Source organism: Gracilinanus agilis, chromosome 3 (genome assembly GCF_016433145.1).
Source record: "Gracilinanus agilis isolate LMUSP501 chromosome 3, AgileGrace, whole genome shotgun sequence".
In the NCBI taxonomy this organism is placed as follows: domain Eukaryota; kingdom Metazoa; phylum Chordata; class Mammalia; order Didelphimorphia; family Didelphidae; genus Gracilinanus; species Gracilinanus agilis.
In genome coordinates this window covers 636558760-636575318 of record NC_058132.1, presented here as the reverse complement: position 1 = coordinate 636575318, position 16559 = coordinate 636558760, and the positions used below count along the sequence as shown (strand labels likewise).

Here is a 16559-nt window from a genome sequence, read left to right as displayed (position 1 = left end):
GGATACAGAAGATAAAGAACCATCTTTGTATTCTGAGAAATGTATGCATTTCCTCTCTTTGTCCCTCATCACATATAGAGGCTGCGCCTTTTCTATTTCCATGCAATTCTTAGTACCCAACATAGCACTTTTAAGTTGTTTTAGAGGGGGTGGTGTTGGAAGAATTTGGTAAAAATGCTGGCTTCATTCTGCCATCTTGGCCTCAGCCCCTCCAATGTTGTACTAAATTAACAAGAGATCATTTAATAAGTGAAATGAATACATACATCCTTCCTAGAAAATAGGCAGTGTTGGGGGACATAAAAACATATGACAAGCAAGGAAATGGACAGACTATGGACAAATGTCTTATTTTCTCTTAAAGGATTTTATGAGAGCTGGACTTAAAAATAAGAGCCTTCAACCTTTTAAAAAATTACCTCATCTGAACACATTCATTTGGAATCTGACTTTACATTTCAAAAGTAGAGTAAATTTGGAGTATTTTAATGACGTTTTCTGAACTTTCTTTCCTATAGAGACAAAGTCTGGCTGAATGAAATCAAATGATGCTAAAACCTGCTGTAGCACCACAGAAATTAAGATATTTCATAGAAATATGAACTCGGCATATTTATGAACATTAAAAATTTTTTAATAACTCTAACCGCCAAAACCTTGTGCATTTTTTAAGAAGTTATATTATTTTGTGAATAGGATACAAGATTAAATTATAAACAATTAACAGTATTTTAAATCTAATGTTAGAATTACTGGAAATTTGTAGGTAATAAGGGAAGAAAATGGGCTATAATTACTACATAGGAAATAATGTGTTGTTTTGGAAGGTCAAACAAATTATAGTCTAAATTAGTTGAAATGTTTTAGGGATTTTCATGAAAAAAGGTGGCAGTCCTTACTCAGCTTACATTCTTGGCCCTGCTATTCTACAGACATTCTGCTAGGTCTCTATAATCTACTTTTTACTAATCCCAGTTTGTTAGACCTAAAGATAAGACTGGGCACCTTGGTGTGGGTGGGATAGACAAGGCCAGATAGTATTTTGCATGTTTAAATCTCATTTTGGGATGCCCAAAGAAGAAAAGAAGATGGGAAGGGGTTTATTAAACATTCAGTATGTGGCAGACACTATGCTGAGTGCTTATGAATATCTCATTTGATCCTCACTACAGCCTTGGGAGGTAGGTGTCATTACTATCCACATTTTATATTTGAGGAAACTGAGGCAGGCAGAGGTCATGTGTCCTGAATTTGCCTGACTTAAGGGCACATAGTTATTGAGTGATGAAGCCAGGACTAGACTCAAGAGACCTGGACTGCATTATGAGTGAGGAAAAGGAGCCTCCCTGGAGCAGCCATGAAGAAAGAGGTGAAGCAGCCATGAGTAGGAAAATTTCAAATTATGGTTATCTCAAAAACAGGTCAAGATATGTGACTTTGAGTGTAAAAAGACACTAGGAAAGAAGACTCACCTGTTAATACAGCATTTATTTATATATTTATTTTACATCAAATCTATCTGGCAAAGCGATAGAATATTTCAGTGAAAACTAAAAATTAAGCCTTTACTGAAAACATATATTCAACAAACTGTGCATGACCAGCCAGATCAGAACCAGATCAGATGGCTAGAAGCTCTGTAAACTCTTTTACTGACACTCAGCTAAAAAGTAACAATATCATTCATTTCTTAAAAAAAAAAAAAAAAAAAAAAAAGCTTGGAAACCTTACGTGACCTTCTTCACAACTTATAAGAGAATTAGAAAAATAATGGTCCGGAAATCTAAGAACTACATGGAGTTTCCTTTCCTGCAATCTGTCTCAGCAAATGATGGAAAACAATGAAGTTCTGGAAAACCTGGAATTTTCAATATTGCTGTTAAAAAAAAAAAAGTTTCCTTTATGCATTCCTGGGGCTAAAAAGATTGTCGTGCTTCCAGCTATGTGAGTGATAGACAGAAACAGTTTTGTACATAAAAATCAGCCCTGTGGCTTTACTTTAAATATGGCTCCTTTACAGCATTCTCATTTTTTAAAGCTGTTATATACTATAAACTTAACTGGTTCAAATCACTAAAAACTCAGACCAGTATCTCCACTCTAAACCTGCGAGTACCTGTAATACATAGACATGGTACGAAAAAGTGTGTCCATACAGTCCTTTCTTTGCAATATCTCTAACTTGAGACCTTTTCATTTAGTTGTGTGATTTCCTGTTGGGTTCTCCATATTGGAATGATATTTTTCCCATATATAATACCTTGCTATTGTATTCAAGTTATAGATTTTTTTCTGCTGCTATAAAGGAGATACGGTAGGAAGAATGCTGCTGTTCCATCTTCCGGTAGAACATTCAAGAAATCTCTTAATTCTAGCTCCGCAGCGGCAACAGCTAATGTTTCTATTGAGAAGAAAGAATCCATGTGTTAGAATTTAAATTTGTGATGGAAATACCAACAACAACAAGGAATATTTTGGGGAGGCCTATATATCTGAACCTCAAAGGATGGCTTGCTATCTAGTTAGCTGTTATCATTTTTCAATCAAATCTCATTACTTTTTTATCCAAACTTTTTGAGTTTGTTAGCCTTAAGTCAGATAATAGTCAATTTATCAAAGTTAGGTGCCAAAATAAGTTAGATCCCTAAGAGTCTTCTTTAAATATGCATGTCTGCATTTGCACACAAAAACATATGTGTATATATATGTATATCCATATTGTTCTTAAAGTTAAATATACAGAATCATGAACATTTAAAAAATAAATACTAATATTTTCTTAACTAAAATATATAAAAAGATAAAATTTTTAAAAACCTTTTAAAAACACATATTTCTCCACATTTCAGGAGGCTATGTGTCATTTGGAATGAACAACACCTAAGAGCTATTAATAAGCATTTAGTAACAGCATAATTTTTCCCTCAAAGGGGACTTTTAAAAAAACTTCAGTTCTATGATTGAAAGAGATTTAGGTTGCCCTCTTCTGGAGAGAGAAGAGATTAGACTTAAGGATAAGAATTATAATTCTGATTCTGGGTAGTTTACTTTGCTCAAGAAATCTAAGTATGCTTTGCTAAAACTTCCTCAAGTGTTTTTCTGACTGCCACTAATTCTCAGGACACAATGAACAAATATGGTTAGCAGCAACAGCTGGGTTATAGGGATCCTGCCATACAAAACTACACATTTGGCTAAACAAATGACCCAAATTTTTTAAATCCCCATCAAACTAATGCTTCTAGAAATGTGGACAAAGGTAAAACTGTCCTCCTTTGACAAAGGCTGGTTGCATGGCACAGGAAGCCACCTCCTTTAAATCCATCTGAAAAGCAAGTCCTTTAAACAGGTTTGTCCAGTTTTGTTTTGTTTTTTTATCTCTACCCAGAAAAGTGATAGCTTGGAAATGAATATTGAGTAGCATAAAGCTGGATTCTGTTCCCTAGTCTCATACTCTCTGAATATATTTTAAATTCTTTTAAGTATAAAATTGACAGAGGGAAACATTTCCAAACACAAAGGGCAGTAATAGAGCATTGTTTATGAAAACCATCCATCTCTGTGTACGTACAGCTTGGCTTTTTAAAAAAAGTACACAGTAAATTTAACAAGGTAGTACCAACAACTGTCCTGCAATTTGGGGATTTCTTTCTGAAATTCCTTCTCTTTGCACATAAAGGTTTCTCTCTCTCTCTCTCTCCATATATATATATATACCATAAATATATAAGATATAAACCATATACAAATACAAGTGATTACAGTAAGGGTCTACCTTAAGAACCCCCCTAAAGAATTGATCTGGCCTACAGGAACAGGACGTTTTGATGTTAGAATTACCTTGGATGTTGTTCAGGTGTTTCTTAATGAACTAATTATGAATACAGAGCCAGTTAACTTATGTTATAAAAGCAGAGACCCTCAAGAATGGCACTCTAAGTCAGAAGGAGAGGGAGGCCAACCAAGCACTCTCATTCCCCAAACCACCTCCTGGCTCTTGTGACCAAGTAATTGCGGATACCACATTGGCTTCACCAGACTGCCATGCCATCAAAATGGGGTAAAAACTCCAAAATTTCTTCCCACATACAAATCTCAGCAATCTTTGCATCCAAAATGATCTTTCATTTCTTTCCATTTTAGTAAAGTGGATGCTTTACCCTTCAGAGATGAGAGGTGCACGTCGTATTTCTCCCCACCCTCTCTTAATCGTTGGCAAAGGTCAGGAAGCAATTTTTTCCACCATAAAGCCTGGGTGAGGAAAAATTCATATGATGAGAAAAGCGTAATGAAAACCAGGAAGTGTGTTAACGACAGCCATGTAGACAAAAAAAAACAAGACTAAATGACAAGGAAAGTCTCTGAATGAGAGGGCAAAACTATTTTATCTATGTTAAAAGATGAGTAATATCATATGCAAAAGGAACCTTTTTCAGAAGTCAGTCCTTAAGAAGATGGGCTAGGGGGAAGCAAGATGGTTCCGTGGGCAAATGCACTATCTGAAAATCTGGTTTTCTGATGCTACACCTTTTCCAAAAGGGGTCTGAAAGTGCTGTTTTCATCCAAAAGTGAAGCCGTGTCACATTACCGCCCTCTAGTGTCCCATGAAAAAAAAAGGAACTTAAATCAAAATTAGGCATTGGAAATAGCACCAACACAAGGGTAAAAGTGTAAAAATTCTTTCAAGGAAAAACATGCATTAAATAATTCCACTGAAAATTTTCTATCATTACATTACTTTGACCAAAAATCCTGGTCGTTCACTCCGTGACTTCCAAGAAATCGATCAATCAAGAATTTAAGAGGAAGCACGGGAAAAAAAAAAAAAAGCCTCCAACACCAGTCTTGACTATATGCTGAGTAGTAAGACCAGACAAAGAGCTTAATCTTTCTGAGTCTCAGAATTCTCATCTATAAGGAGGACAACAGAGAACTAAAGGATAAGTCTAGACACATCACTCCCATCTCCAAGGATTTCCAATAATATTTGGCTCATCCAGAACCATTCTGATATTTAAAATCCTTCATAACCTGGTTCTTTTCTACCTTTCCAATCTCCTCATACTTTATTTCTCCATATACCCTACCATCTAGTGTCCTTACTTTTTTTTTAACTTTTACCTTTTATCCTAAAATCAAAACTGCGTCTTGGTTCCAAAGCAGAAGAACTGAAAGGTGTAGGCAATGGTTTGGTGAGTTGCCCAGGGTTACCCAGTGTCTGAGGCCATATTAGTACCCAGGCCCATCTATCTCTAGGTTTGGCCCTCAATCCACTTTCTTAATTCCTCTTTTCCATCTCCCAACACCATGCACTTGCTAATGGTTGTCCCAAATGCCTGGGATGCTCTTTCCCCAAGATCATATCCAGGCTTCCTTTAAGATTTAGCTCAAATTCTTCATTTTGCAGAAGGTCCTTCTAGTCTACTCTAGCCCCACCATCTATGCCTTCTCTCCAGGGTCAGCTAACATCTAACTCAGTATTTATCTTGCACATTTTCTCCCCCATTACAATAGGAGTCCCTTGAGGGTGGGGACCATGTTTTTCTCCAGACCTTGTATTCCAGGGTTCCTGACATTTAATAAATGCTTTCTAACGTACATATCCAGACAACATTACAAGGCTATTATAATGCATAGAAGTGTGAAAAATATAAAATATGAAATGAACATAAGAGCATATTATTTTATTTGTGATGCTTTATTCTATGCTCCTCAAAATTTTTTGATACCTTTACACACTTAAAATTATTAAGTACTCTCCCCTCATCACTAAAGAGTTTTTGTAAGAGTTATTATATCAATTCATATTTCCTGCGTGTTTTTAGTTTTTTTATTTTAAATTTTTAAAATACTTTTTGCATTTAAACAGTCTTGGCTATTCCAGAGGCCTCCAAAACACTCTTTTGAGAAATGTTGCCATATTTCATGACTCAAACAAAATGGGCTCCTCACCATGAACATTTTCTACCCTCTGGTGTCACAGCTTAAAGTATTCTCTCTACCTGGAATGATTCCCCCCGTCTCTTAACCTCCTGATATTGAGATTTTCTTGACCATCCTTCAGAGTTCAAAAGCCACCTCTTCCAAGAAAACTTCCCTTAATCCATAGTTCAAAAGTGATCTCTCCTGCCTTTGAATTCAGAGAACTTCCTTTTTATCCCCTGTAAGCATATTATAAACTGTTATCATTATTTGAGAATGTATCTTTTCTTCCCCCCATTAAACTATAAGACTTTACAAAGAAAGATCACATTTCTAAAACTGAGACATCAGGGAATATCTAATCTACCACCCCTCATTTTACAAATGAGGAAAATGAAGCCAAGGGTGACTTTCTCAAAGTGACATAGCAGCTAGCATAAGAGGTAGGATCCAAATTCAGAATTTCCAACTCCAAAAACAAATTATCTGTCCCACTTATCTCTGTCTCTCCCCGAGACCCTAGCACAACATATTGCATAAAACAAATACTTAAATAAAAATTTGTCATTATGTCATCAAATGTAGTCGAGAGATTACTTCTCTTTTGCCAAAATTTTTTTGTTTCTGTTTTGAAATCTTTGCTGTAAGAAAAGTTTTGTTGGAAAGACAATGATACATTCAGAATAAAGATGATATAAAAATAAAAGGCAAGGACAAAATTTTTTTAATTAGATGCTAGTTTCTTTCAGAACCCTAAAAAAATCAACTCTATAAACACAATATCCCCAATTACACAACATGAGAAATCATTGAATGAATTCAAGCTCCTAGATTTTTAAAAGGCAATTGGAAAAGCATACCCGATGGCCTTCCTCCTTCAGTTCATGATGAGCATAGGGGATGATCGCCTCAGGGCATTTGTCCAGCAGCGAGTCTATGGCCCGCTCATGCTCTTTCAGGCGTGTGAGACAGAGGAGATGAATACTGAGGCCGGCACTCGTGTCCTCCGACAGTGGTTCCAAGAAAGGCAAAATGGAAGCTACGTCAAATGAAGGACCACATATCAGAGACTATGGGCAGAAAAGTAAATGAGTTATGAAGATGGATTATACAAACATCTAGAAAACTAACACAGCACCCAATGAATTAAACACAACATGCAGGGTTGCTTAAACACACATGGTCAAGAAAAGATGGCGCCTCCATTGGTATGTCCAAGAACTGTGTTTTGGTACATGTAGGAACTCTCTTAGCCCAGTGCTTGGGAGAGTCCACCTACCACTTATAATCATAGGGCTCAGAGAGATTAAAATGTCCTGCCAATCATCAAAAAGCTAGTATGTGTCAGAGGCAGGACTAAAGCTCAGACCTTCCTGATTCTAAGGCCAACTTTTATCCATGATACATTTTATTAATCTTGATACACTACTGTAGTACCATTTGAATCAAGCAACAAGAGTTAAATAGTATTTAAAAATGACTTATCTAGTGAATGCTAAAAAACAGGTTTCTTAAATGAAGAATGTGTTGAAGAGTAAGTTATTTAAAAAAGGAGGCTGCTAAAATCCTAAAGATTCAAATTAGAGTGTGCAATTTCTTGGGCATTTCACTGAAAATGAAATCAATTCAATAAACAGTTAATTCAGCAGTTCTATGTGCAAACTGCTGATCTGAACAGCAATGGAGATGCAGAGACATAAAGCTCCCTCATGGGGCTTACATTTTCCTGGAGCAAATGGCGCATAAAAAGATAAGTAAATACAAAATCATCTGATGAGGAAGGAAGCACTAACTCATAGGCAGATGGCCCCTGAGCTCAAGTTAAGGGGAAAGGCAGGAAGGATGCTATGAGAAAAGGCACAGGAGGGAGGGCATTCCAAGGATCAAATACTGCCAGAGCCAAAACAGGAGATGGAATGACAAGTTACTGGGTTCAGACACCCAGTCTCAATGATTAGCTATTCCAGCACCAAGTACTTACCCAGGACTAGACCAAGCATAGTACTAGATTTAAAGACAAAAGGGAAGTAGCCTCTGCCCTTAAGGAGCTCATATTCTAATGGGGGAAACAACATGCACATATTTTGTACAAACTGGAAATCAGGTAGGTAGTATTGTGTTTAGAATTCAAAGCCTTAGGCACTTCCTGGCTGTGTGACTCTGGGCATGTCTTTTAACCTATGCCTCAATTTCCTCATCTGGAAAATGGATAATAGCCCCTACCTTCCGAGGCTGTGAGACTCAAATGAGATAATATTTGTAAAGTGTTTATTACAGCACTTGGTATACAACAAGCACTATATAAATGTTAGTTTATAAAGGGGATAACCCATTTCATTAATTTTTTAAAACAAAGAGTATTGTTTCTACTATAGAATGTCTCTTTCATCTCTGACCATCAACAAAGAAGTTTTCTTGAAAGAACAGATTCTAATTTTTTTTCTCCTCTCTTTTGACATGGTTTTTACTTATAGGGTCTTCTCAGACTCATAGGAGGATAAAGGATATGAAATATCTATTACTAATAATTGTGACAGTCTTTTCCCAGCTATCAACCATGGGACAACTCTGAGAGTAAGGTTAGTACCTAATACGTAGAATATTAGGTTTCCTCTTAGAAATGAATTCTTATCTTTATCTACTCAGTTGTCAGCATAAAAAAAAGGCACTTAAAGAATGATTCCTCATTTACTTGGCATCTAATCCTGAGATCTGGGTTGGTTTGTTGGATTGTTTTTGTTTTTTTTTAATTCTTAACTTCCATCTTAGAATCAATATTGTGTATTGGTTCCAAGGCAGAAGAGTGGTAAGGGCTAGGTGATGGGAATTCAGTAACTTGCCCAGCTAGGAAGTGTCTGAGACCAGGTTTGAGCCCAGAACCCCTGTCTCTAGGCCTGACTCTCAATCCACTGAGCCATCCAGTTGCCCCCCAAGACCTGTTTTAAGAAACAGGTGGACAGTTTTGTGTCTGGACTTCCCATTTAGCATAGCCCTGGCTGGAGGCCAGGATGGGCTAGGTGGTCCCCTGAAGACTTCTGGATAGAATGCTTTAGTTCTAGGTAAGTGATGGCTTCACACCAAACCAAACCCAAATCAACAACCCCCTCTGGATGGGAGGTCATTTAAACATAACATATTTCCTCTTCTGCGTCCTCTGTGGTCAATGTCAGACTTGGGGCAGTCTCATTGACAACTAAAGGGCATCTCCCCCAACTACCTCACCCCCTCCATGCCTTCTCCTCCTGGGGGCTCTGGTCCATCTCCTCACCCAGGGCTCCCACAGCGGAACCCCAACAAGCCAGGGGTCACCTTTTGAGGTCTTTGAGTTCTCTCCCTTGAGGCCCCTCACTACATGGCCAACCCCAGATCCTCTTCTGAGAGAAAATACCCTTCCAGGGCAATGTCCTTTATGTGATTTATTGCACGTGGATGATCACCAGATTTTTCAGAGACTGGTGTCCAAAAATACACACCTATATAGAACCAGGGGCGCATTAATATTTAAAAAGATGGATTTGTGAGCCAAGGAAACACTTGGGATCATTAAATGGAATAGTACTCTAAATAAAGGAATCATATTCTAAATAAAATCCTGCCCACTCTCTACCTGCCATTCGATTCTTACCCAGCTCATTGCCCATCCATACTGTGATTCAGATACACACGTGTCTATTGTGTATATATAGATATATATCTATACACATACAAACATGCATTTATACTTGTTATTTTATGTATATACTTAAATGTATATATAGTCATATATCACATATTTATATATATATATAAATTTATATTTATTTTTATATTACATATATTTTATATTTAATAGTTTATATATTATATGTATGTGTATATAGTTTTTATATTTATATATTTATAATTTATATATTCTATATTTATATATATACTTTCTAGTTTATATTATATATTTATACAGGTTTTATATATTCTGTATTTATGCATATAATTTATAATTTCATAGTTTATATATTATTATTTTTTTTAATCCTGGGACTCCATTCTAGGAGCATAGGGCCACAACCAGTAGGCAATGGGTCACACAGTCGCTCAGGGTCACCCAGCTGGGAAGTGTCCGAGCCCGGATTTGAACCTAGGACCTTTCGTCTCTAGGCCTGGCTCTCAATCCACTGAGCTAGCCCAGCTGCCCCTACTTTAGGTTGCAGTTTCTTTAGCAGATGTAGTTTTTACAGGGTGGGGTTGCTAGCCCCACGCCCAACCCTCCTCCTTTTTCATCCGGGCTAGGGACCGTCCTTGGCCCAGGAGTGGTAAGGGTGGGCAATAGGGGTCAAGTGACTTGCCCAAGGTCACACAGCTGGAAGTGTCCGAGGCCGGACTTGAACCTAGGACCTCCAGTCTCTAGGCCTGGCTCTCAATCCACTGAGCCACCCAGCTGCCCCTTTATATATTATACTTATATATAATTTATAGTGTTATAGTTTACACATTATGTTTCTTACATAATTTATTTTATAGTTGATATAGTATATATTCATGAATATAATTTATATTTTATATATGTGCATTTATATGCTATATATAAATTATTTTATAGTTTATATATTCTATATTTATGTACATAATTTCTATTTCTATAATTTGTCTATTCTATATGTATATAGACTTAAATTTATATGTTTATATACATGTATTTGTATGTATGCATATAATTAAGTGTGTACATTTATATATATACATACATGTATACAGTGTACTCACATCTATATTTATATAAATCAGGATTTAAAGTGTCAAAATTAGTTTAAGGGAAATAAAACAAATGCCTAATCTGAGGGGCTTGTAGTATTTTAAAAAATCTATAATTCTATTTCCTTGTAGTCTAATATTGATATACTACATATCATTCAAGCAACAGACCAGCCAATGGCACATTTCATTCTGGACAACAGGTATTATTTAACTTGTAATGACTTCATTTCCCCCTGATGTGTGGTTAGGTCAATCTCTGATGAACATTCACGGATCACATTATAATGTGAAGTTTGATTTAATCAAGACAATGCCAACTGCCAATGGACGCACCCAGAGGGCCTTTGTGTATATTAGGAATCACTCCTCCAATGGGACTTTGCCATGTCATATCTGCACAATCCTCCGCTCCAACCTTGCTACCACTCCAGCTCCTGCCACGGGCCCAGATCTCCTGAATGGTGAAATTTCTCCCCATCTAGCCTGGCCCAGACCCGCTGCTCTGCTCTCCAGCCATGGATGGGCCAACCCGTGGCAGGTACATGCCCTTCTGCCAACCCCACCCTCCTTTCCACCTCTAGCCTGGGGAAAAATGCCATCGTGCTTTCCAGCAGCAGGGGAAGTGTTTATATTGCAAGCTCCATGAGGGCAGGAACATCTTTTGCCTCTTTTTTGCACTCCTGGCACTTAGAAAAGTCTCTGGCACATAGCAGGTACATAAATATATATTGAACTGAAAAAGTGTTTAAACACTCCAAATGTAGTGGAAGCTCTTTGAAGGCAGAGCTCATTTCTCATTCTGTCTATCTCTGGTCCCCCACACATTGCTTTACAAAGAGTAAACAGTTAACAATGAATCACAGGAAAACTGAGTTATCTGTTCTATTTTCCCCCCATTTGTTGCACTCCTGCTAGTTTTTGAATTAAAGGCAGATTCTGATTTCTATGACGAATAAACTTCCAAAGAAGCTCTGAATGGACTGGTTGTTTCAATCTTACTTTCTCCAGAGGAAGGAAAAAGTGTTGACAACAGTTGTTGGAGCTGATTAGATGTGTGACGCATAGAAAAGCAAAAGTAATAAAAAGTAAATGATCGGATTAGGAAGGGCAAGCAGAAAAGTCAAAGTATATTCTTAGGCTGTTGGCCAGAGACTTTGGTCATAGAAAGTTATTCACCTTAGAGCATACCTTCGTCAGAAAAGGAAACACTATAATTACCTGTAATTTAGAAAGGTCTTCTGCATAATTTTGATCATGTAAAGAGTCTGGTGATGTTAAGAAGGTAACCCAGGGGTAAATTAAGCCATAATGACTACAGGAGTTTATCTGAAAAGGAAAATATAATTCCCATAAGATAGGAAAAACAGCACTCCACAAAATGATTTTTATTCTGGGCTAACAAGCATTTTCTGCACATTTATGGCACCGTGCTACCTTGTAAAAGAATTCAACAGTATTCCCATTAAGCTAACATTTTCTTAGGTAACAATTAAAAACGTATTCGTTTTGTGGCTCAGAGCTGTCTTTCCTGCCCAGATGGGAGCACCTAGAGAACAGGAATGTGCCAAGGTTTTTTTGTCCTAGTATTCTCAGAGCCTGGGCTTGGCACAATGTGGTTATTTAATAAATGTTCGACTGAGTTACAAATTAGCTAAATCCATTCCAAAATCTTAATAGTAGTAACATTTTTTAAATATCAACACAGATATGTGTATCTGTGTGTATGTCCATGTATCTATATATGTGTAGATGTGTCCATACATTTGCCTACATAGATCTCTAAAACACACACAAAGTTCTAGCCTAGGATGAGCACCCATGGCTTCCCAGTCATTTTACCAGGTCTTCTGGGTTTCTCAATGGTTTGGTGTCCGGGGGCTGCCTCTGGGAGAGTCTCCAGATATACTGAGATAAAAGCTTGAAGAAAAGATTCTGGAGTACTATCTCGGGGAGGGATGCAACCAGCTGGGCTTCCCAGAAGTCGACCAAGAGCTGAGGAATAACATCTTCATCTTTGCCACAAAGCACCTTGAAAACATCACAATAAAGCCCGCCCCAGGCCCAAATAAACACATCAGTTTCATTTCTACAGCATTAACAGCCCAGGTCCCCCCCCCCAAAAGCACTCAACGCCCCCATGCTGGGGAATGGGAGTCCACATCAGAGCCAGGTCAAACAGAATCGAACTCCTGGGGAAATTCATAAATCCTTCTTGGGTGCAAGAGCCCCTCAGTGGATATTTTTATTTTAAATGGCTTCTAGGAGAATGGGGGATGTTTGGAAGGTTTGCTTTTTTCTCCCTAAGGCAGCATCAATGGCCTGGACTCTTGACAAGACACATCTACTTTGCCCATTTCCCAAAGTATGAACCTTGAAGAAGGCATCTGCTTCTTCCACTTCAATTTTGTTGTTTTTCTGCAAGCCCAAGACAGAGGCCACAAGCAAATCGGGCTGAGTCTCCTTGAGGTGAGCAGCAAGCTCCGTTGGCACAACCTGCCCCTTTCTCTGTTGGACCAACAGTCGGGGCTCTAGAATAAAGCCATACACCAACTTCATCTGCAGAGGAGAAATAAATCCAAATCTGAAATATAAAGTCTACTATATTCAGGCTATCCAAACTCTCAAACACATTTTTCCCCCTTGAGCCTGGGGTTTGCTATCTAACCTGAACTGGAAGTACATGGCCCTGACCTCCATGCCAATGGGCACAGAAGCTTTGACCTCCTCTGTTCCTAACTTGGGCAGATTTGCATCACCTTATGTCCAGGGACAGCCTTTTCTGATCTGTCCTCATCCACCCGTTCCCCTGCAGCTAAAAAAGTCTCTTCTTCCTCAAATTTCTTCTAGCATTTCTGTCTCCATCACATCCTACCTGGTGAGATGATGCCTAATAGCATACATTCTCTCTTAACTACTTCTCCATCAACTAGATAATAAATTCCATGAGGGAGTAAGTTCAAATGCTGACTACAACTATTGGTACTGGATAAAAAATAATGACAACAATAACTAATATTTATATAGAGCTTTAACACTTACCAATTTTATATACATTATTTTTAATATACATTTAATATATTTTATAAACATTATTTTATATACATGTACATATGTGTGTGTTTTAAAATATATACATTTTATATACATAATTTCATTTGGGCTTTACTTTGCAAAGAACTCAGATGTTGATATTATTCACTAGTTTTACAGATGAGGGAATTGAGGCTCAGAGACTTTATGTGGTTTGCCAAGATCATACAGCTAAGTGCCAAAGGCAGGAGATCTTCCTGAATACAAGTGCAGAACTCTTGTCTATTATGCCCAGAACTCTAGTTATTATAAATCATTTAACTTAAAACTACCTAAATCACTGAGCTTCTTTGGCCTCATCTGTTTCCTCTAAAATGAGAAGATTAGACAAGATGATGGATGTCCAAGTTCTCTTCTGGTTTTTGGGTTGTGTGTGTGTGTGTGTGTGTGTGTGTGTGAATTTACATCAAAAATCAAGTAGGTGTTTATAACTGGATCTGCATTCAGGTGAATAATGACTCCTATGAGGTGGTGCTTGTATTCAAATCCGCACCCTTCAAAGTTATGATTATGTTAAATATGGTAACTGGCAATGGCCCCATGGAAACAGGTAGGGCAAATTCTATTAATGGGACCTCTTTAGAGGATTCATTATTTGCAATCATCAGGGAGTGAGCTGGAAATACTTGTGGATGTGGAGCTAAGACTAGATCCTGTACTCCTCTGTGTTAACAAGAGAGAATTACCTGGCCATGCCCCTTACCTCCGGATGGCATTTCATCTCTTTCTTGTACATGTCCAGATCTCCTATTTTCAGAGCCATTGCTGCCTTGGTCAAGGCCACTAAGACAGAGGATACTCCAGATGGATTTAGCTTTTTTAAATACTTCATGGCAATTAAAGGATCCACATTCTTCATGCAAGGGCTGCAGAGAGCATGGGGCAGCTGTTTGGGCTCTGCAATACTGAATATCTGGATCACTTTTGTTGCTAATTCCTAGAGTGGATGGAAAGAAACAAAATGGCAGCAGTCAGCAGGAGATGAGGTCAGCAAAGAAGAAAGACAGTGCCTAGATGGGTTATCAATTGATAACCTAAAATGAATAGCTGTATCAGTCAATAAACAGACATTTAGTAAGCACCTACTGTGTTTATAGCAATTGATAAACTTAAGTGCTCTCACATGATTAGAGCAATCAATAAACATGTATTTATTAAGTGCTTACTATGTAACAGGTACAATGCTAGATGCTAGGGACACAAATGCTGACCTAGTTGTCAAGGAGCCTTGGGTCCAAACCCTGTCTCTGATCTATAGTGATGTGGTGATCAATGGCAAATCACTAAATCACTTAGTGCCCTGGGCATCAGTCACAAATGTTTATCACTGAAGGAGTTTCCATACTAAGAGTTCCCAATACTAATGAAAATCCAGGGCCATGATATTAAACACACACACATATGTGTGTATATGCATATATACACACAAATATACATATATGCATGTATACATGTGAGTCTGTACCCAGGTGTATGACCATATGTGTGTGGATACATACTTAAACACACCAGAAATTTTTTATGAAAATATATTCATTTGGGTCAAATCTTTAAATATTTTAGACTCTCAGACTCTACTTGGCATAGTCATAATCAATTACAGTCAGTTTTCTAAAAAGAATCCTAAATGAACAAATCCTGAGAAGTACATTGGGCCACGACAGCAAAATGTGGCTACTCTTTATTGGAAGTCGGCCCCTCGCACAAGCTTATTGGAAAATGTGGCAGCTTGGGAATGGTGGATGCAATGACTGGATTGGGGGTCAGAAGTCCTGGGTTCTGACTCTTGCTCTGGCACTATCTATGAGATGATAGGAAAGTCACTAAACCAATCTGATGCCTCAGTGTCTTTATCCTGAAATGAGGGGTTTGGACTTAGATGGTTTCTAAGAGCCTTTCCACCACTATCATTCTATAATTACTAATGGGAGACAAAAGAGAATATTTGCTTTTCTTCCCCAACAAAAGCTAGTATGATTTCAAAGGTAAAACATTTGGAATTTGGCTGAATTTTTTAAGAAAACACAAAAAAGATGTTTTGGGGGAGTTTTATTGTTCTTTTGGTCCAAACTGATGATTTCCTTGACATAAAGGGGGAAATTCCAATTTGGAACTTTTCTCCAAAATAATGCAGATATGATAAATAATTGGAAGACTAAGAGGTTAAGTGACAAAATTAATAATAGCTAAGTGTTTCTATGTTTGCAAAGTGCTTTCCTTATTATGCCATTTAATCCTCACAACAATCCTGTGAGGAGGTGTTATTATTATCCTCCATTTTACTGATGAGGAAACTGAGGCAAAGGTTAAGTGACCTGCCTAGCATCACACAGCTTGTAGTGTCTAAGGCAGGATTGGAACTCGAGTCTTCCTGACTCCAAGGCCAGCACGCTATGTGCTGTATCACCTAGAATCCTAGGTAGAAATGGAGAATAAATATACTATAAATAAAGAAACAGAAAATATATTTACTTCACTTAATTCTTCATCCACATTCTCATAAAGGGAATGATTTATGTAGAAGAGTAAACCTCTCTCGGGGTTCTGTGATCCATCCTCTATAACTGAGTCTATTCTGGTCAAAACATCAGTCATAGATAACCCAGACATCTTATAATAAGGCAAGGCCAGATGAGAATACTGAGTGTCAAGTCTAAATAAAAAAAAAATCATGAATGAATGAATAAGTAAATGAATAAAAGACATTAAATTCCCACCATCTTAGAAGTCTTAAGTCAAACAGTGATAAGGACACAGGTAGCCTATATATTTTTTCTAGACTTGCAAAAATGCTTTCACTCCAAACCTAATTAGCT

The 16559-nt window shown here is 37.6% G+C and overlaps 2 protein-coding genes across 2 annotated transcripts in view; one reads left to right on the top strand and one right to left on the bottom strand.

The window, feature by feature from the left end:
* The window catches only part of LOC123242778 (ceruloplasmin), a 118931-nt gene extending 118285 nt beyond the window's left edge, over nucleotides 1–646 (top strand). Inside the window, exon 19 of the mRNA XM_044670846.1 lies at nucleotides 519–646. Within this exon, the coding sequence (XP_044526781.1) occupies nucleotides 519–535 (17 nt within the window). The 3' untranslated portion in view covers nucleotides 536–646. The remainder of the gene's footprint in view (nucleotides 1–518) is intronic.
* Nucleotides 647–736: 90 nt separating this feature from the next.
* The window catches only part of HPS3 (HPS3 biogenesis of lysosomal organelles complex 2 subunit 1), a 46340-nt gene continuing 30517 nt past the window's right edge, over nucleotides 737–16559 (bottom strand). Inside the window, exons 10-17 of the mRNA XM_044670847.1 lie at nucleotides 16216–16396; nucleotides 14447–14680; nucleotides 13024–13209; nucleotides 12493–12681; nucleotides 11872–11979; nucleotides 6783–6992; nucleotides 4161–4251; nucleotides 737–2401 (exon numbers count right to left, since the gene is read on the bottom strand). Coding sequence (XP_044526782.1) covers nucleotides 2274–2401; nucleotides 4161–4251; nucleotides 6783–6992; nucleotides 11872–11979; nucleotides 12493–12681; nucleotides 13024–13209; nucleotides 14447–14680; nucleotides 16216–16396 — 1327 coding nt within the window. The 3' untranslated portion in view covers nucleotides 737–2273. The remainder of the gene's footprint in view (nucleotides 2402–4160; nucleotides 4252–6782; nucleotides 6993–11871; nucleotides 11980–12492; nucleotides 12682–13023; nucleotides 13210–14446; nucleotides 14681–16215; nucleotides 16397–16559) is intronic.